The following is a 21,201-nucleotide window of genomic DNA, read 5'->3' on the forward strand; positions in this document are numbered from 1 at the left end:
CGCCACCTCGCATAATGAGGTAATACACAAAGCGCGCGCTTGTGGCGTCTCCGCCTCCGCTTCCGCCCCATTATAGGCAACTTCCGCCACACGCGGAGCTGGCCGCGCCTGGTCAGAGCCTCGCCTGCCAAATTTGGACCGCGAGTAGGCCGACGTCTGAGCGCACAGCCCTGGTCGAGCAGTCGCGATCGGGCCCGTCCAGTGTCCATGCCCGCTGTCTGACGATCAAAGCATTGAAGCGTGATCCTCCATCCGCTTGGTCCGAGTCGGGATGCCTGTCGCAGGCTGGTGCCACCATCATATGCACAGCGACACAAATCGCGAACGAAGTCCGACGTCTGCCTCTCCTCGGACGCTGCAAGCGTTTCAAAGCGCAGATCGATGGGTATGCGTTTGTGACACCCGTAGCACAATGACCTTGGGCCGCTCCGCTTGGGCTTGTTGAGCAAACAACACCCGTTGCGTGCGTAGGCGCCACCGCCACATACTCACGTGCGCCACAACCGAATCAGGTGTCGGAGTGTCAAAATGCAGCCTCGGAGGTTGCACCTCGTGACCCGACGCGTCCTGACGCGTTATACGTCTTAATCCTGATCGCGATGAGTACTGCGCGTCCGCTGCCCTTGACTTGGCTATATGCGCGCGATTTCTAATTGAGAGACAGAAATGTTGTCAGTCCGCATGTTTGACTCGCTTTTGGATTGAATACTCTAGAGGATAGCCCATAGTACTGAAATTCTAAAGTATTTTGCATGCAGTCATAGACACTTGGCGTCGATGACCTTTGACTGGCCTCAAAACACGCTATATATTTCTGCATTATGAGAAGATATCTAATGCACCTCACCAGCTATTCGTCAAAACACAAAGTTTCTCGAGTGGCTCCTTGAGGTCCGGTATACACAGTGTTTCTCGTTTCTTTGGCGCAGCTTTCTTGCGGAATGGGGTGAGAGCATCCTAAGCTTGAGATCTTTGCCGCAGAGCAGAGTGCGATGCAACAGAGTTATTGGATAGCACGGCTGGTACTGACGACAACGACAAAGGCAGAGAGATTCACGTGCGGAACTAGGCGCCAGTATGTACTCCGACCAACTCCGCTGTGGCCACTGGTGGCGCCCACTCTGCACTACGCCGCCGCCGCCGCCACTACCATCTTCGGGATATTTGTTGCTACGTTTATCCCATCATATGACTGCCACACACGACACGCAAATTTCAATACAAATAGACAGGCAGAAAAAGGCTTGTACTGTACACGCTCGCACCCAGCCAAGTACGGCAGGCGTGTCATCAGGTGCGCGCACGCGGCTTCTGAAATTCTCATCTCGCCGGCATCAGTGGCCTTGGACGCGTTCTCGTGACGTCCTCGCCTGCCTGTCTGAGTAGCTCATGAAATCTATACTCATCTGTACGTATGCGCGAGACTGCCATCTGCAGCCATGCATGGGGCCCGCAAGCTGCAGCCAGTGCTCCATATCGTGCCTCTATCATGTCTCTTCTTCTGATTCTCTCCCAGTCTGCCACAGTCCAGATAGAATGCATTGCATCCTGGCGGACCTTGCCTCTCGGACCTTCTCGTCTCTGCGAATGCAATTCTATACAATTTCCGGCGGCAGCTCGCGGCCTCCGCTCACGTTAACGCTATGCGATCCTAGACCTCGGACGGTGCACAGTTCCGATTCTGGGCTCGGGGCTCCTGGAGCTTCAAAGCTTAGTGTGCCATAATCCTGCATTAGGCCATGCCACAAAGCGGTACAGCTGCCGGCCGCTGCACAGTGTCTCGCTCCAATTTTCTACTGCCTTCTCGCTCTATCCGGTCGGCCGATCTGCCTCCCGTGCGTGGATTCTGATACGTGAAGTAACTGATGACGAGCCCACTCTAACTGCGCAGCTCACGCATGCCCACAACTGAGTTGTGTCCTCCGCGCCTTTCAGTCAAAAATATCCCGACTGGTGCCCAGTCGGACGTCTGACGTGCGTGCTCTTGGAAACGCATGTCCCATGCTACGAAAATGCTGTGCATCCGCCATTGAGTTCTGAATTCCTGGAGCTGCTGGTGGACGTGCTGGACCCGAGTTAGCTACAGCCTGTGTCCTGCAACAAATAGGCATGGCATGATTCGACACGCGTCCTCGCATCTTCCCCCGCGTGTGCGAAGCTGCTGCACATCTAGTGCAAGCCCGAAGACCCTGCTCGATTCTGCGAAAAGGTCGCGGCCAGTCATTTCTAGGTCATGCGCCCCTGCGTCATCGGGCGCCTACACGGTGATGTACGGCATCCCTCCATGTGAGTGTGTAAGAATGTTTCTCTTGCAGACAAGCTACACCTTGACATAACTTAGGAAATTTGCTATGATACATGTCATGAACGAGATTGCGCTGTCCAAGTTTTACCGAGGTGCGATCTCTCGTTTCTGTCATCGGGTGTTTCAATGGTTGCGGGCGTGGTCGTAGGTAAGATCACTGCCATGATTTGCGTCGGTACAATTTGTCTTATCAACCACTGACATCCGCTCATGGACGTCGCTAGACACTTATTGCATTTCAAGACGTATATCCGTATACTTCACCGATGCCACAGGAATCCACCATTCCACACAAATTGCATTCCCCGAGCGCTGATAGATGCATACGACCCGCGCTCGCGGCCTCCATCGTTTCCGAATACACGCTTATGGTACATCGGCGCTTCATAAAGGGTTATGCATCTATTGCATCTGTCCTAGAACGGGCGCCCAATCATTCATCATTCTCCCCCTCGTCACCCTTTCGTCATGCTTCTCTGGTCTGGACAGATGATGATTGCCTCCCGCATATCTGGATATGACTGCTATCCGCCGAAGGTGGTTATCCTCGGTCGCCGAATCGTGCTCTGTACACCGGTGTGGACACTCAGTGCCCCACAATGACCCCAATCTCCATTACACCACCACCCCACGGTGACCCACAATATCCCAGTGGACCTCCAGGTGTTGACCGATCGAGCGCGCGTCGACTCCGTGGATGCCCGCTGGTCGTAGATATCCGACATATCGTTCTATCGTGCCCTGATTGCGGCCCTGCGATGGAGACAAGTCGGACGCCTCTGACGTTGCCTGATCGAAGCATCGAGACGTTCCCAGGCCCGTTCCCAGGTTGCGGCTTCACATGACTGTTCGTCATGTGCTGTCTCGGTATATTGGCGCCTGTCTTCCCGTGCCCTATTTCCCATCATCGTCTTGGATCTTACTGCTCTTTGAAGACTTGTCCGCTTGCCCTTCCGCCCGTCCGGAAACGCCGCCGCCGCCTTTATCCGGACGCCCAGCCCCCGGCACGGAGTCTAACACCAAAGGTGATGTCCCAAAACACCCGACCTGCGCTCCGTCTCGCGCTCGAGCTTCTCCACACGCATCTTCCTGCAAACTTCATACATACCGTCGGCTTGATATCTGCAAAGTTCTTTCGCCTTTGGCCGCCCGGGCACACCCTCCCCGTGGCGCGCGCGCACCCACTCATGCGTCTTCTGAGCTCGTGTGCGGCCGCCACAGACATAGGGAACGCGTCGCAGGGTGCGACGCGCACAGCGCGGTGATTGTCCGAGGCCCTGTGCGCTGTGCAAGCATGCCGTCCATCCCCGGACGGGCCTTGGGCGCGGAACATGCGCCCCGTGCATACTCCGTGCCCCTTTGACCGTATACGCCGCAAAGCCATGCAGTGCTTCGCCGCGCCAATTGCGCGGGGCCCAATTGGCCTGGGTTCTGGGGTGCGGTGCGTTCTGAGCACTCTCAGACTCCTCTCACATGCTGCGATGTCCTGAATTAGCAGATGTGCTCCAGGAAGACACGATCGGCGCCGCTTGCGAACCTCGGTCCCTCTCATTGCTCCTTTCATACTGCGCGGATGACCCAGGTCCTTCGGCTTGCATTGTCTTTGTGCGGATCCGATAGGTTAGTGATGCGGAGGCTGTGCAAAGTCGCTACTGCCTGCTGCTGCACTGTAGGCATTGTGCCCAAGGGGCAAAATCTGCGCAGCTTCCGTGATTTATTTTTCATTTTCATATTCAGGCCGTCCGCCTGCAATCTGAAGCGGACCGTTGGGGAATTAGCCTTGACCCACCACATGTCCGATCCCACAGCATGGAACTGGCGCTGGTTGTACGTGCTGGTACGAAACGCCCCCTGATTACCGCCTTCTACACCCTTGTGGGCGTTTGAGGGCGGCAGAATCATTCCCTGAGAAAGTCGGACCAAGTTATGCAGGCGAACACCGCGCTCGTCGACGCCCGAACACCGTCATAGTGGGCATGGCGTCCCGTATAGCGCTCCGCGGCCATTTCTAGGCATCCGGCCGTCTTTGGAGGCTGTGATGTGTCCTTAGACACTAGCTAATTCCACAGACTGCGCGATCATTTCACGTCGTTTAAGATGCGCTATACTTTGTCTATTGGACGCCTACATATAGCGCATGGACAGAACGTGAGCTGCTCTCTCACGACGGTCAGCGTTAGCTATTGGGCCATCCTCATTCGCGAATCTTCCCCCGTATCGCACAATGGGCGTGAATCCCACAGCACTTCGCCAGCACCAAGGATGGATTTGTTCCCCATGACGCGATATACGTCGTGGACCTATCTATGGTGGACTCTCGATTACGCCTCAGTACAGCCTTACTTTGGAACTCATGACCAGAATGTCATCGATGCGGGCTGACTGTGCATGATGTCACCTGGAGCAACTGGGAACGAGCCTTTTTGCCTTATTCGGTATGGGTCTCCCATGTGTCCATTACTCGCCGGAAACGGACGTATACTGACACGGGTAGATCGACTTCTTACCTTCCGGAAGACTCGGCAAGGCACAAGGTCCTATCTCTGCGCTACGCTCAATATGTTACTGTCTTCGCAAAAGCCTGAGATGTCTGCGGCTGCTCATGTCTCACTAGGCAACCCGTCGTCGATCTTCACTCTGTCGTCGTTCTCGTCACTGGGCCTATCTGCCTCTCATCAGCGGCACCCAGTCCTCTCGCGCCATAAAGTCGCCATTTCATTGATTCGCGGTAATGTATTCATGTCAAAATGGAAGCCAGTAGCAACGTGCACGGAAGTGCTTGCCAGCATTGGCGTTCGAGGGACTTTGATGTGGCCCTTCACATGTCACCTGTTGCCATACGGCTTCAAGACGCCACGAACCGGTATATGTACGTGCTCATTCGTACAGATTTGAGGGCGGTGTTGCGTTCATAGACGATCTGCGAATGTGAAGAGGACTTCTGGAGACTGAACACGAGATCCGCGTTGGGCAATCTGAACAGCAGCCTGAAGTGTCGCTAGGTGCAGTCTGAGCTTGTATCACTTATCACCCAACCGTCTGTGGATCCGTCTCATTCTATGGATGACGAGCTACTGAATAGTCATAGCTTAGGGAACCGCCAGACTGCAGCGAGATCCGAATGTCAATCACGATTGGAATGTTGGTTCCTGCCTATCTCACAACGCTGCTGCGGTTACAATTCGTCCAATGTCAGAGAAGACAGTGATTTGGTAAACGAATGTAAGTATTAGGTGCTTATGTCCATAGAGTGCCCGTCGGCTGTGATCAATTGTGGACCTCCCACCTTCATATCGATGAGATCTCGGTTGAGTCTACGCATAGTGTCGAGACTCTCAAACGCCGCATCAGGACGCCACTTGGTAGTGCTATCCATGTACTCGTGTTCTTTCTACCTGCATCATGATCATGCTATCCCCCTGGGCTATGACACGTGCCACGCGATCACCTTCAAGCTGAGTGTAGCGCCATCTGCCCGACCTTGTAACTAACTACCAACTACGATCCAGGGCCTTATGCCATGTGAGTCACCCGGTCCTTGTGCAAAGCCTTGGCTGTGTTCGATGGCTTGGCCCTTATAGTTGTCGTCGCTTGATGACAATAGTAGGCCGAGAATATGAGGACCGCATCTACGAGCTCATCAACTGAATAACCTCAGATTGGCAATTTATACGGATGTTATCGATTCATGACCTTGTAGGTACTGGCCCATTGGGGATCGCCTTATAATCCGTTGTCTTCTCAATCGGTAGTGACCAAGGCCGGGTGCTTATGGGTTATTGTGTTCCCTAGGACAGTGCCATGTGCTGCTACCCAAGTCAATGACAAGGCAGGAAGCTTGGACCATGTGTCATTGTATATGGCATGCTTCTGTAGCCCTGGTGCAGCGTTGCTTAATCAGAATGAGCTTAATGTGGATCGCAATGACTTGATTTCAGTACTGTGGTCCGATGTACGACATCTATGGCGAAGAGCTATTAAGGGCTGCAGTGCTGACTGGTGGCCTGCTATACATGGAACAGAAGAGATCGCGGTGCTCAGGGAGACCTTCAAGTGTCGAGAGCATACTGGTCTGGACCACACGGCATGCTATCTTGTGATCACGAGCGAGGGCAACGGAAGCAATAGCGGGCTTTCTCTGACACCTTCAAGGAATCTCGGTCAGCACGTTGATGCCGTCCGGTGCTTCGTCTTTCTTCCCATACTCGTCTCTCTGCCACGATTGCCGCCCCCGAAGCTGACAACAAATCTCATGTGCAAACCGCCGGGCCAAACCCAGGATAAAAGGATAGGCGTTAGGGGGCCCTGAAAGACCCTAGTTGCGCCTGCGCAGTGCATACGCATACTGCGATGTTCGGACATCGTCGAGGCGACGACGCTATCGCCCTGCGCCCTCACACTACGTCGCGACATAAGTGCGGAACTATAACCTTTCGCAAGATCCAGTGTTTGTCCCGACGAGAAGAGACCTGATCCTGCTCGTCGTGCGGCCAGGTATGGAGGGTGACTTCTCAGGAGCGCGAAACAAGCTTCATGCAAACACGGTGAACAGAGCACTCCATCATGGCAGGTTCAATGGATGCATGAAAGTTGTACCGTAGAATGCGGCCATGGGACGACGCTCAATGAATGGGCTTCGAGAGCCCATCACGAGGCGCCAGATTGATAGAGAAGTCCACGCCAAGCTGCCGGGCAAGCAAACTTGAGAGTTCCCCGTCCCCTTCATGTGCGAAGTGCATGGCCCCAGTGGTTGATGCGCGTGGCTCTCCAGTTTCTTCGGGGCGGCGATCACGCCGTCGCGACCGGGCTGTGCGATAGCGAGTACCGTGCAATGCAGACAATGTGCACAGTGTAGATCAATTGAGTAGAGGCAGATCAATGTGCGTGCATACAGGGCTGCGTGCAATCAGACAGACGGAGCACGGATGATAGGCATGTCGAGACGGGCCCACTCGCTGTCAACAAGCAGCGCAACCCATTTGACGATTGATGAACGACTGCTATCACTTGTGTTGACGTCCTTAGACTGCAAGTTGTCGCGAGGAGACCAACAAGTGCGAAGTAGCGTCATCAGGAGCAGGATGGCTAGCTTGCGAAACCTACCCACCATAAGCTATCTGGTACCTTCTGGGCCTTCCATCTCGTTCCTGCGTCTCATGTAGAATGGTGCCGATTCATGGTGAACGTCCAGGCTAACCCGCGGCAGAGGGTACTTAGCAAACAAGTACATCACACTGCAGAGCAAGTCAGCGTGCGCTCATCAACAGCAATAGAGTTAGCACGATCTGGTCTAACGAGCAGATTTAAATGCCCGCGCAGGACATGTGTATACCACGTACCCCTCTGAACACCAGGTCTGGACGTGACTTTACGACATCTAAACTACCTCTCATGGTTAGCAGACCGCATGGACTCGAGCAGACTTGGAGTCCCTTACGTAGTCTTCTCCGACAGTAGCAACTCGTCCAGCTCGTACGGCGACAACCTCCCAGACATTATGAACTGCTTTTGTATTGCCTGTACCACCGATCGAAGTCAAGAAAAGCGGCCACAAAGGATAGGGAATTGTCGCACTCATTCATCGTGTCAGGATTGCAGACCCGTATTCAGGCCAGGGCCGTACGACCATCCAGATTCGCCCTTTGCTCTGACGCGGAGTTTGGCGATCCATGTCTCGCGCTTATACGTATCTGGCTGGAGGCTCCATCAACGTCGTTGAGGGATGGGAGGTTAGTTTGAATGGCGTGTACTCCAGGTAGGTTGGTGGTCTGCAGTCGCGCAGCGAATTCATCTGATATTCTTTCAGTAAGAAAAGCTGTGCAAGGGTTGCAGAAACATACGTATCCGGCGGTCAGGATGGCATCCGTCATCGTTAAAGACGGAGATCGCGATATAACCTGTTCCAGGTTAGCGTACACATCAGTATTGGATTGCAGGGCTCATGCATTGGCATTGGTACAATGCCAATACCTACGCACCCACCGTCCTCACTGTTGAGCCTTCCTGCCGGAAGGCCACACGTTGGTCCGCGAAAACGATTAAATATCCAGTTAGTGCCACCAAGCAAGCGAATCATTACGCTTCCCTCGCATCCATACAGTGGCTGTGATACCTGCCTTGCTCTTTTTTGGGAATGTCATCACGATCCTTGAGATGTGACGGCTAGTCTATCCAACGGGTCTTCGTAGTTCGCGTCGCGATAAATTGACACCCTGTGAGCGTTTCGAGATGTCGCCAGGTACAGTCAGTCTAACCTCCAAACCTGGGAACCTAGGAGCGCATCGTATATTGCCTCAAGTATCATCGTGGCTCTATGCGTGACCTGGCACTTGTCGCATTGACAACTATGTTGATTGGCGACGCCCAGGTGTGTCTGTTGTCCTTTAAACACTGCGATAAAGGAACATTGTGCTGCTCCGCCACCCCGTCTTCGTGTCCAGGGAGACTTGGTCAAAGGCGTTTGACTTCTACCAATGCAGATGTTCAGCAACATGCGCAAGTTCAGTCCCTACGCGCTACAGACATTCTGCGGAACGCGTCGGATAATGCATCGCCGACTGGGATCATTCGAACTAGAGCGGATAGCATCGCAACACTCACCCGTACCACAAGTTACAAGTCTCTCGTCAATGACATCTATACACGCACCAACTGCTACAATTTGTCATACCTGTAGCACCTTGTCCTCGAAATCATGCTGCACACGGCAACCGATGCTCTCGTAGGCGGACATCACGGGTTGCAGTTACCTGCCTTGCTATCGGCCCTGCATGATCGGGCACACGCGCAGTACCCGAGGCACAGGTGTGAGCTTTATATTCCCCTGACGTTGAGATGCTTCGTGCGCATCTGAACAGATGTCGGATACTCCCATGACACCGAGAGCCTGGAATGCCTCCGTGGTAAGCGTATGAACGGCGGCCGTGCGAGAAGAAAGACCTGTCCCTCGATTTTTCCGCCATCACTACCAATGACCGCAACGTCGACTACATTGACGGCGTCTCTCATGGATAGAACCTACGATTGACGCACTGCGCCGCAGAAAGCACAATGCGCGTCCGAGGCCTCGGCTGCTCAGTCTTGTTGGCTGGTTGACGCTGCTTGATGCAGTTGTCAGGACTAAATGGAAATGGAGGCAAGGACTAGACACATAAATCTTCTCCCTCCGTTCAATCCAGATGCTTTGAACTGATCAAATTGACAGCTATGTCGTGACTGAGACACATTGATCCCGTCAAGGATGAGCGCATGTTATAGATGAGTAGCGTATACAGAACGCCGTCTCATAATGGCATCCCGGTGACCTTGTCAGGCTCGGGATTTGCACAACGAGCGGAGGACCAAACATACCGCATATATCTCGATTTCACAAGGCGTATCGGGCGAGTGTGGTCCGGAGACCTAGAATTGTCAGCGTGGAACCCGATACATTTGAGCAATCACGTTTCGTGACAGCGAGGGCTTCCCGGCGACCACAGAAAATGATGTACAGCAAGTGCCAGCGGAAGCAGCACGACATATCGAGATCGCGGACAGCCGAACAGTACGGGTCAAACGTGTGCTCACGAGGCTAGTGGAACCGGCCGTGAATTGGCGAGAATGCTGACATTCATGAGGAAGAATATGCTCGCTTCATAGCCGATGTGCGGCACATTTTGACAGGAACGACCGGGCGCAGATCTGATGCCTCAGCGCGCTGAAACGTCGGAGGGAGGCAGCCAATGTCGTCAATCTGCAGTAGGAGAAGACGGATGAGTTACAGCACGTCTGGTTACCGAGCAAAGCCATTACGAGACCGCAGGGCGATCGGGGTCGCCGATGATCATACGGCCATCAAGGCTGTGGTGATTATGTCTGATGCATCTGTCCCGTACCCGGCGGAAGTGTCGCATGCACTGCAATCCCATCTCGCTACCGACGCGCCGATGGACGACACAGATCTGCTGTTACGTGCGACGCGAATGTCATCCATCTAACCGTCGCGATGCTTAGTTCTATGTGCAAAGACAGAGATCAAGAGTGCATAACTATGCAAGCCTGTGTCACAGACTGGCAGTTGAGCTCGGCTCTCGAAACGAGGTCGTACGACTACGCACCTTGCAGCATCCCGCCATGCGGCTGTTCCAGCGCCGTCAGTTGTTAGCTCCAACAATTCTACAGGAAACAGAGGGTTCTCTGATGCCTGTGGGTGGGTTGGCTCAATACTCGGCGACACAGCCACAAGAGAATCACAATAGAGGGGCATTCTCCGAGCATATAATTGGCATATATATCGGACGCTGATACAAGAACAGAAGCGTGGTCTGCTTCGTTGTCATTGCTCTTCCTCGTAAGCGTTACTGTCGATGCTCCATAGAACGAAAAATGTGTTGAGTAAACCATACCAGTATCCTCGACAATTTCGCCTTGAGGCCCACAAGGAGGCTGCAAAGTATAATCACCCTCGGAGTAAACAAATCGCGCCGATGGAAACATCAAATGAAGCACAAAATGCGTGAATGAGACATGCAGACCTGCCGATGGCCCTTCAGTTCAAGCCTGAGAGATCGTCCAAGTTCGAACGTACACAGCATCGCAGATGCAGAGTCTGTTGAAACGCGCTGACCCGCGCGGTCAGGAACGAGCTCGCAAGCTCGGGCGCGCGAGTAGCCGGGGGCCGGAGGCCCCTATCGTAGTATATAACGACCCCGCGCGATGTACGTACCGCACGCGATTGTCCCTTACGGGCATCGCTACGCCCGTGGACAAACGCGCCCCGCGCCGTTCGCACCGGTTGTTCCAACAGAGTCTACTTGGAAATCAGCCGCAAATATGTGCATAGCTAGTTGCATATAATAAAGCAGCGATTGTTAGCGGTTATTGTCGCGTCCAAGTCGCGCGAACGCGTTCAATGCAGCTCGGCAGGACCCCGGCGAATCCCCCAAGAGCTCTGATCCCGCGCGGACCCCCCTCCGGGGGTCAGCCCATGGTCGATTTCGGGGGAACTTCACATAACCTCGCCTAATTCCGGTCAGTTTTGGGGGTGAATGGGATCTAACGTCTAAATATTGCAAAAAAGGCGAGAAATTGCAAAAAATCGCGCGCGCGATTGTACCATTGTCACAAGGCCGTACATAAATTTAGAAGTACCGACTACTACACTGAGGCCACTGATTGACGTGGTACTAATCTCTCTACTTCGGATCTTTGTATTTGCACAAGATCATTAGACCTATAAATTCCTACTTACATGAAGTTTGGTATCGAGAACCGATAAGTAAAGTAACATAGCGACGAAGCGGTATCAAGAAGCAATCGAGTGAGACGTCACCGGTATCATCGTACCTTTCCGGCACATTTCGGCACCCGTTCCGAGGCCGGATGGACCTTATGTTCGGGGGTCGAGGATCATACCTCGCCCCGGACGCCTGGTTTCGGGGGCACCTGGCACATAACCTGACCGCCGTCCGGGCCCCGTTTCGGGGGTTTGAGATGTAAGATTTTGGCTCCAGAGGCCCCCTTTTCGGGGTTTTCGGGATCAGAGCTCTTGGGGGATTCGCCGGGGTCCTAGCTCGGCCGGCTGGCGCGACGCGTCACGCGTTCGAAGTGAGTATGACACTGTGACTGTCACAACAGGGCGCCGAGAAGGCGACGATCCTCTTTTCATCTTGATCCATATCTTGGAAGTCCTTCCGCATACGATGCAATGAAGCTCGAAATGTTATCGCTATACATGAGCTGACTTGAGGATCTGTATGTGTACCGAGCCTCAATATCACATATATCGGCCTCTGAGTACTCTAGAACTTCAACGGAGCCTCCCATTCAACGACATGACCTTCCGTTCTTTCACTGAGCGGGCGCAGTCGCAATACTGTCCGGAGATGTATAGCCGGAAGCAGGCTTGTGCAAGCGGCCTCCACTTGAGGTCAGACAGTGCCATGATCATAATGAGATGAATGTCAGTCGTACACATACTTACTACAGAACAGTCACTTCCAAGAGCAACTTTCACTCCTGAAAGCTTTCTTGCAATCAACGATTACCGATGAATCTCATAATGAAAGTTGTTGTTGCGGCAGGCAGTCACAAGATACAAGCAGACGCCCAATTCTAACTGACTCAGCACTTGTCGGAGCTGCTGGATGGTGCACTATCATCTCCTTTTTTGTTTTCCCAAAGCAGTCGTAACCACTGGTCGGAATATTCTCTGTTAGATTTGCCAGTGTTTCCAGGCACAGGAAGTACAACAAGAAACAATGCGTCCACATGTACGCTTGGACCTCCATGGCGTATTGTTCCCATCAGTGGCGTTGTATCCAAAACAGGGGTCTTCAATCGGTTTCGTTTCGTTTCTCTACCGCCACTGTCATCTTTTCCAATACTCCTGTACCTGTCACCGATATAGATTCAAATCTCAACATCGCACAATGAATGCTCACGCACCTCGAGCTGTGGGCCACACCGACTTACAAAGGCTGGTTAAAGTGAGTGGCGGTGAATTGGATTATTTACATGTTACAGCCAACATTCCATTGTCGTAGGCCCACGATATAGACACAGATTGCATGAATGAGGTCGCCATTGAACATCTACGCGAACGACCGCTTGCGCTATCTTCGTGGGTTTCCAATCCTTCATTTGAGGGCGCCATTTCACCTCCTCTGACGCCACAGGGCCATCTCGGACCCAAGCCCAAGCCATATTCAACAGAGTGAATCTCGCTGTCGTATCGGCCCCTCGGACGCGGTCCCTCTATCCAATGAAGCGCGACATCACACACCTGTGAAGAGCGCCACCTCACCCAAAGCTAGACGGACTGCACGTCAAGCTTTCAATTCATTCATGCGTCCAGAAGCCAGGCCAGAATCCCTGGCAGGCCCTAGCAGAGCGGCCAACCCTGAAGGCCCGAGCAGGCCACCTATGAATGGTTCCTTCGCGTCGGTAGAGAGCCAGGACTCCGAGGATATCAACTGTAAGGCTTAGTGCTACTCACAGTGCCACCCAACACGTCTGACGGTCGATCCTCCTTCCACTACAGTTGATGCCCCACGAGCCCAACGGCGCCCGTCCAGACACGCGAGCGCAGACTCAGCCGGTCGGCGAACCGAGGTCGCCCGCCTTGCCCGCCAAGCCGCCCACCTGGGCCCCGCCACTGAGAAGGATCTGAGGCGCGCGGCACATTCGATGGCCGATATGTCGGACAAAAATCACGGCTACCTGCAGCGCTCACGCTTCCTGCGACAGGCAGCGAAAAAGCAGATGACCCAGGTTCGGGAGCTGCGCAAACAAATCGCGCAGGAGAGAGGAGCGCGCGTCCGGATGCTCCACTATCTGCTGTATTGGCAGAAGATCGAGCCGCTGTGGACGGAAGAGCAGCTGGGTGAATGCGTCGAGGGTATCGTCCAGGACGTGGATGCCGGGAAGTCTGAGAAGGGAAGACGAAACCCGCAACACGGAGTGCAGTGCGTGTCGCTCCCGGTCGTTGGCGGGCCACCTACTTATTAGTTGGTCATATAGCGCTCGGGATGCAGGTGGCGACAACCCAGGCCAGGCTACCAGCACGAAGCTAGCAGGAGCGCGATTGTGAGTACTCTCAGTCCTTGTGTTTTCGGCAAGCCTGATGGCGGTTGGCAGGCTTCCTGTCGATGACGCAACTGTGCAGGCGCTGGCCGGTCTGTTGAAGGGCCCTACGAAGGTGGCACAGAGCGGCCAAAAGCGAACACGGCCTGAGGTTGACGCGGCGAACGAAGCAGGAGGGAGGCCGCACAAGCGATTACGCTCCGAGGGATCGGAGGCGGCGTCGTCACTCGCAAAAAGAACCACCATCCGGAGGCCCAACAAGGGAAAAGAACAGGATAAATTGACCTTGTCGTCCCGGAGATCGCAACTCGACGCGTCGGAGTGTGAGAGCGTGCTTTCCGTGCTCAACGCGGCTCTGTCAGAGGCGGACTCAGATGACGAGGATTAAATGCCCGCCGCCCTGGCCCCTGGCACTGTACCACGGCGGTCCAATGGTAAAACATGCAGAGGTGTTCTCGTCGGTCCTAGTTGTCTGTGTGCGGCACTGCCGTCGCGCAAAGACTATACATACTTAACGGCTCACCATTAATCTAGGTCTTACCATTGTCATGATGATATATACAATGGCAGTGTTGCCTGGTGGTAAACAAGGTACCTGCGTTGTGGCCAAGGTCTAGATGCTTTGTGAGGACGTGGATAGTGCAAGCTATGGGATGGAAGAATGCAGTTGGTATTGTTATGATTATTACAACTATTTATTATTATCGAAGTCGTCCTAAGCAAAAGAAAGAAAAGTGACAAGAGTGGGATTTGAACCCACGCCTGGATACCCAGATGAGAAGACCCGCTGAAGCAGGCAAGCTTTCGCTTGAGTCACACGCCTTGGACCGCTCGGCCATCTTGCCATACAATTAGACCGGATGCAAAATAATCTGAGTCGTTGGAGGTCTAGCAGCGAAGTTGAACCTCGATAAAGGGAACGAGTGAACGAGTGATTGAGTCGAAGGACCATCAGAGTTGTGGCTCTAAAGCCTGGTAGCATGCGAGTCCTCGTCTCGTTCGCGATGAATGCTACCTATCGAAGAACTCGTGCTACGGCCTCAGTAAGAGGGGCATGTGAGTAGACAACACACCCGGAGCAACCTATTGTCAACGAAACACAATTCGCATCACTCCACGCGGGCCAAGCTTGATAACGAAAAGGCCCATTGTACTTGAGCCGTTCATTATCACGATAAAAGTCGCGTATCCCTTGAGACAGGTATCCACCTCACGCTTGCATCACGCTTTTCAGCGTCACCGTCGGTTAGTCCCCGTGGCTCCCCAGTCGAATGGTGAGCACACGCAGCGAGGAAACGCACCCCTCAAGTCCACATAACAGGACAAGCGAGCCTCAGCATCAGAGTGCGACCTAAAGCCTTCCGCGGCGCGCGATGCTAATTTTCGCCACATAGATAGTGTAGCAAAATCCGTGGACGAAGCTACCAGGCAGCCACCTCCGAGCGTTCCGGAGGAGAAACCAAAGGAAAATGGCAAGATCCCGCAGCAATCTATTTGACGATCCTTAGCCAGGAGATGAGTCGCCATATGCATGTGTGAGGACCGCAACCAAAGTCAAGAAGCTGAAGCTTGACGTATCGAAACTGAAGAGCAAAGCTCCCCAACACCGTAGCGAGGACATCGACGACGCCGACCCCAGAATCGAGGAGCTCAAGGAAGGATGCAGAAGTTGCGCGGTGAGAAGAAGCAAGTAGAGAAACAGGCAAGATATGTGCCGACGGAGGCGGAATGGCGAATCATGAGGGTGAGATAGATGCCTGCCGAGAATAATGCACTTTGCAGTAATGACTTGAAACACCAGGGAAGGTGTTGAAGTTCGAGTAAAGACTCCCCATATTCTCAGGTATCATGCTTTCGCTGTGTCTGTACCCCGTCGGTTGATGAACAGTGGATGTTTCTCCATGAATAAACACTGTTGTAATGGTCCACAATTTGCACTGGACGCAATGACAGTTGGCATGAAGTGTTCGTCATTGCGATGTAATGTGAACTGTAATAGGCGTTCCACATCAGAAGGACAAACACATTGAGCGGAAAACAAGGGCATGCACCGGACGAAGAGACGAGCCACGTTGATCTTGTGGTTCGGTTCATTGTTCCCCGGGTATAAAGGCGCGCGGGCGCCTTGACCCACTCTTTCTTCTCAACCACCACCACTGAACAAAGCATCGCCACACTTCCCTAACTTATCTCCCACATCCTACTAGCCAAAGCTTTCAAAGATGGACGCTGCACACCTCAAGACACTCAAACGTGCCGAGATCCAGAAGGTGGCCAAGGTGCGTTTGTCGCTGTGTGGCGTACAACATGGTTAGACTCAGCAGGTATTCGCGCGTTCCACAGCGCGAGGGCGTGAAAGCTACCTTAAAGACGGTCGAGATCATCCGCTTGCTTATCGAGAAGTACCCGCAGGGGGTCCCATCGTACGTGCACGCCATGATATGACCTAGAGCCCACTGACGCCACGTCCGCTGTCCAGCCCCCAGGGAGAAGAGAAGCCTCAGCGGCGCTCGAAGCGCGCTGTGAAGTCAAAGGCCGAGGAAGACGAGGAGGTCGCTGAGCGTGATCTGCGAGAGGACCAGCCACAAGAGAGGCAGCCCTCTCCAGAAGCACCGCCCGTGGCGCCAAAGCGCGCGAGCAAAAGGAAACAGGAGGGCGTAATAGCTGCCGATGCGTCCAGCCAGCCGGCGAAGAAGCAGCGGACAGAGAGCGAGAAGCCGGGCGCGTCGACGCGTCCCAAAAGAGAGCGGGCGGACACGGTGGCGCCCAGTATATCAAGACGCCCGGAGAAGAAGACGAGGAAGAGCAAGGCTCATAAAGGGAAGGAGCCTGCGGAAGTTGAGGCTCAGGAAGAATCAGGTACGAGCTGAAGGTTGACTTCTAGGATGTGCAGGCTTTGATAGTTGGCTTAGCGGCTGGGCCTGCGGACATGGTCGTCGATGGTGAGGGCTCCGAGGTCGATATCCAAGAGGTCCCTGAGGTCGATATCCAGGAGGTCCCTGAGGTCGAAGTCAAGGAGGTCCAAGCGGGCCAGGTCGGTGTCCAGGAGACACCGGAAAACCATAAGGACGTCCAGGACGAGAGAGCGCAGTGGCGGGAACCGTCGGGTAAGCGGATCTCGCTAATGTCATGTTATTGAGCTCATTTCCAGTGTCAGTAACACCAGCCGAGGAGGTTGTGGTAGAGCAGCCCATGGGCGCAGAACTCTCGGGGGCGCGCGCAGGCCCATCGAACGGGCAGGCCGCCGTTGGCGTCAAAACCGAGCCACGTTCAAGGCCAGTGGCCAGTGGCCCGACGGCAGGGGAGGCCAAGCGCGTCCTGAAAAAGGTTGTTGAGATGCAAAGCCGGGATGCCGTCATGGATACTGGCCTCAACGAGCTGCAGTGGCTCGTCAATGATACGGCACAGCGGCTGCCGAAAGCGCAAGAGAAGCTTCGCAAAGTCCAAGACATGCGCAAGCTGGTCGAGCGGTTCTTCATGGCGGAGATGAAGAACGATGCGCGGCTGACGGACCTCAGCCATGAATGGAGGGACCGCGCAGAGGATGAGGGTGACGCGATGGAGAGCGGGATCGAGAGTTCGGACGATGCAGGGAGTGTATTCAATCGGTGTGTCTCACCATTGCAAGACTCTTCGCCGCCGTGAGACTGACATTGACGGCTTCCCAGGGTGACGCTACCAGCTAGGGGCAATGCCTTCGGCATCTCGCAGCGCTCGACGCCAGAGGCCGAAGAGCTCGAGGAGTCCGAGGCAATCCAAAAAGAGGATGGTGGGGAGCCTGAAGATGCGGTTCAGGTAGATGTGCCAACTTGGACGGCGCTGCAGGTGGACCAGTCTCCACGTACGCCGAAACGGACGACGCGAGCTACGCGAGCGAGACGGCGGAACTGAGAGTACTCACTCTCGACCGTGACGCATATACCCCTCGCAATGGCATATACCCGTAGTAGCACATACTCTCCGTTGAGTCAAATACAAATCAATGTTTCTTGTGCAGCCATATGTCTCGAAGGGAGTTGAGTTTGAGCCGAGCAAACGTGTGTGAGCCTCAGCAAGTGTGGAAGTTGAGGCCAAGTAATTGCGTGCAAGGTTTGTGACGCGAGAGACCAATCACATTAACAATCAACGTTGAAATCTATTTACTTTGCTTTGTAATTTGGTGACATTCTGTAACAGTGTGACAGAGTCGTTCGTCACCAACGCCCCGCTCGTCGTCGGGCGTTCAGTGTCCAACCACCACCACCACCACTGCCCCCTCACGCTCTCGTCATCGTTGCTATCATCGCCTGCACTCTTGATCTGTTTTATCGAAGACTAGGACCTTATCATGGCTTTTGGACTCACTATTGGGACAGAGCGTTACACTACCCTCCAGGTTCGTCCTGTCCTTCGTGTGGACCATGTTCAAGCTCACCAGACTACCAGAACTCCATCCAAGATGAGCTTGTTAGGCGAGGATATAGTCCCGAAGCTGGTACGTGCTACTCCTAACCGCTCCATAGACTTACGCTCAATCCTCTGCAGACCCCATTATGGCGGAGTACATTACCATAATGATCATAAACAACAAGACAGCAGGTTCGTCTCCTTCCCACTTTTTGACACACCTTGCTCACAGCCGTGCAGCTCAAATATCCTCGGAACTGGAAGATGGTAAGCATCCATTGCGCCAAAAGTGTATTTTACTCCTTCTGCGCACTCTCGGGTCACGGTCCAGGGGTGGATCCTGAAGCAATCAGGGACCGTTGAGTCTACCTTTTCGAATTCTCACCCAGTGGAGCTGTTGTACGATCCTCAGAGTACTTCGAGAGCCGTACCGTTGTGTTGCCACAATTGTTACGTATCAGAGGACTTCGACAACAGGTGGCCAGTTGGCAGAAGCCCAGCGCGTTATTGCTGCGAGCTTGCTTAAGTCCAGAGTCGCATCCTGTGCTCGGAGCAAACGTTAGAGCGAACGGGATTGACCTCCGTCCGATTCCAGCTTGAGTGAAAACGTTTCCTGGCTGATACATCCGTTGTGGCCCAACCTGGCGCGCAGCTACCTGTACATATCGTTCAGCTACTGCTTTGAAGGTTTCTTCACGTCTGCGTGGGTGGCGTAACACGTAGCTATCAACTGGCTTATGATGAAAGTCTGGCAATTCGCTAGTCTCACAGGGTCATGCAGAAGAGTTTTGACATCTCTCACTCCATACGCTTCTTGTGAACTTACGCGCTAACCACAATCTCTTCTACAGTTATAGGAGCGGATTTCGGTATGTTCTGTCAATCTTATTCGCTGCAACAGTTTTCTAATTATATCCTGCAATCAGACCCAAATTTTGTTGACTGGTTGTTTTCGGAAGCCGCAAAAGGCGCACCTGAACCATCAGATGCACCGTCATCTTCCACTGCCGCTGCATCCGCCCAGCCCTCTACGCGTGATTCGCCGCCCCATCTTCCCACTGTCAGCAAGGACGAGGCTAGTCGGCGACCTCCAAGCGGCCCTCGTGCATCCGCACCTTTGTATCAACAAGCTCTATCACAAGCACTCCCTTCAACCTCACCCACCGCACAAAAGCGCACGGCGTCCGGGCGCTCGCCTTCACCGAGCGGCCATGGTCACGTACACAAGGCGCGACGGATAGACTTACCCACAGGCCCGAGGGCGATGATTCACGGGCGCGACGTAAGCAGTGGCTCCCGCAGCCTGCTGGAACGTGTCGGGCCCGCACGCAATGGCGGCGGCGGCGGCGGTCCTCAGTTCGGCCAGGACGATATCCAGGCCCGTATTGACACGATCACCGGTGCGGGTGGGTCGCCAGAAATGGCCATGATGATGGCTGGCTTCCCAGGGATGAACGGGATGGGCGGGATGGGCATGGATATGGGCATGGCGAGCATGGCGAACCCGCTGCTGCTGCAGGAGATGATGATGAACCAGATGGCCCTCATGTCGCAGATGGCGGGCGCGATGGGCATCATGCCGGGGCAGCTGATGAACGGGTTCCCAATGCAGCCCGGCATGGGCGGGGATATGTTCAATGGCGGCATGCAGGGAGACGGCCCTGGGCGTGGACGCGGGAGAGGGCGCGGCGGCCCTGCTGGTAGGGGGGCTGGCAGAGGAAGAGGGGGACATGCCGGCGCGAACGGGAGCGCTGGAAGTCCTATGACCGACGCTGGCCAAGCCTCGCCGCCTCCACCTGCGGCAGCCCCCGCCGTTGTGGCGCCGACGCCGACGCCGGTACCGATTGTGGCGCCTGTGATTGCGAGTACATCGTCGTCGTCGAGCATCGCATCTCAGCAACGCACGGGCTTCGTGCCTCCACAGAGGCCACAATCGCCTACTCTGTGCAAGTTCAACCTCAAATGTTCGAATCCCCTATGCCGTTACTCGCACCCGTCACCTGTCGCGACGGCCGAGAGCGGTGTCGTGCTGAGCAACGACCCGTGTGAGGCGGGATTGCAGTGCAAGGACAGGGATTGTATCAAGGCACACGTCAGCCCCGCTGGGCTCCACCCTGGTGGTAAGTCTACTTGATTCTACAGGATTACTAGCCACGTCTGACGCAAACATCTCTTCCAGCTGCTGAGCACCTGAAACCGAGCACATTCGTTCCACCTCCTACGCCCACTACTCATTTACCAACACCGTGTCGATATGGTGCAGCCTGTACGCGCCCGAACTGCACATTCACACACCCGCCCCGCGCATCGCATGGCTCTGGGGCGGCAGCGACGCCGTGCCGCTTTGGTTCTGCATGTACGCGCGCAACGTGCCCCTTCCAGCACCCCGAGGGACGTGTGCTGCCAGGGACATTCCACCGCGGGCTGTCCACCAGTGCACCGCTTGTGAGCGTAAAGACACCGGAGGCGGGCTCGATGAGCGGGCTGAGCCACAACCGCAGCGTCACGTTCAACACGAGCAAGCCGAGCACGAACGCGGCGGTACTGGAGAAGAAGGTCCGCGAGGTGGAGGAAAAGAAGAGCGAGGCGGAGAAGGCCGTCGCGCAGGCGGAAAAGGTGGCGGGCAGCAAGGACGACGCATCGAAGCCCGTCGCGATCAGCGCGTGAAGATCGTCTTCGCTCGCCCCCAGCTCCAGTTGGTACGCGTTTACGGTTCCCTGTCTTGCAACAAACCATCGCGGACCCAATGTTAGATATATGTACCATGTTTCTCCGTTTAAATGCTGTGTTCTCTGTTTCTCTCAGAATCCCGTGTCTTGTCCTGTCGGTATTCTACGTACTTATCCACGCTAGTGCTACGGTTGCTCATAGCTACTTGGCGGCCATCAAGGGGGTGGTAGAATGAAAGAACTTGGTGGGCTATCCTTGTGTTGCCCACCACCCCCAAC

General features: G+C 54.5%; 4 protein-coding genes and 1 non-coding gene across 5 annotated transcripts; 2 read left to right on the forward strand and 3 right to left on the reverse strand.

Moving 5' to 3' along the window:
* Positions 1–3,199: 3,199 nt before the first annotated feature.
* Positions 3,200–4,311, reverse strand: POSPLADRAFT_1143932 (hypothetical protein; the record flags this gene model as incomplete). Its single annotated transcript, XM_024485634.1, is given in 5 exon segments — positions 3,200–3,394; positions 3,414–3,444; positions 3,561–3,736; positions 3,872–4,210; positions 4,246–4,311. The coding sequence occupies 5 exon segments, from the start codon at positions 4,309–4,311 to the stop codon at positions 3,200–3,202; spliced, it is 807 nt and encodes a 268-aa protein (XP_024338387.1).
* Positions 4,312–7,170: 2,859 nt separating this feature from the next.
* On the reverse strand, positions 7,171–8,027 carry POSPLADRAFT_1074580 (hypothetical protein). The gene is made up of 4 exons (XM_024482724.1): positions 7,743–8,027; positions 7,645–7,687; positions 7,413–7,595; positions 7,171–7,331 (listed from the first exon to the last, which is right to left on the reverse strand). Exons 1-3 carry the CDS (start codon positions 7,881–7,883, stop codon positions 7,552–7,554), a joined length of 228 nt encoding a protein of 75 aa, XP_024338388.1. The 5' UTR covers positions 7,884–8,027; the 3' UTR covers positions 7,171–7,331; positions 7,413–7,551.
* A 4,090-nt stretch (positions 8,028–12,117) lies between these two features.
* On the forward strand, positions 12,118–14,255 carry POSPLADRAFT_1145405 (hypothetical protein; the record flags this gene model as incomplete). Its single annotated transcript, XM_024485796.1, has 7 exons — positions 12,118–12,212; positions 12,693–12,771; positions 12,829–12,998; positions 13,099–13,259; positions 13,326–13,749; positions 13,805–13,870; positions 13,922–14,255. 7 exons carry the CDS (start codon positions 12,118–12,120, stop codon positions 14,253–14,255), a joined length of 1,329 nt encoding a protein of 442 aa, XP_024338389.1.
* A 347-nt stretch (positions 14,256–14,602) lies between these two features.
* On the reverse strand, positions 14,603–14,712 carry POSPLADRAFT_t89. Its single transcript has one exon. It is a non-coding gene; the product is annotated as a tRNA-Leu (tRNA).
* Positions 14,713–18,194: 3,482 nt separating this feature from the next.
* On the forward strand, positions 18,195–20,920 carry POSPLADRAFT_1046904 (hypothetical protein; the record flags this gene model as incomplete). Its single annotated transcript, XM_024479151.1, has 7 exons — positions 18,195–18,242; positions 18,293–18,341; positions 18,392–18,445; positions 18,494–18,520; positions 19,180–20,314; positions 20,340–20,373; positions 20,405–20,920. 7 exons carry the CDS (start codon positions 18,195–18,197, stop codon positions 20,918–20,920), a joined length of 1,863 nt encoding a protein of 620 aa, XP_024338390.1.
* Between the last annotated feature and the right edge of the window lie 281 nt (positions 20,921–21,201).

Source organism: Postia placenta (assembly GCF_002117355.1).
Source record: "Postia placenta MAD-698-R-SB12 unplaced genomic scaffold POSPLAscaffold_8, whole genome shotgun sequence".
NCBI classification, from domain to species: domain Eukaryota; kingdom Fungi; phylum Basidiomycota; class Agaricomycetes; order Polyporales; family Adustoporiaceae; genus Rhodonia; species Rhodonia placenta.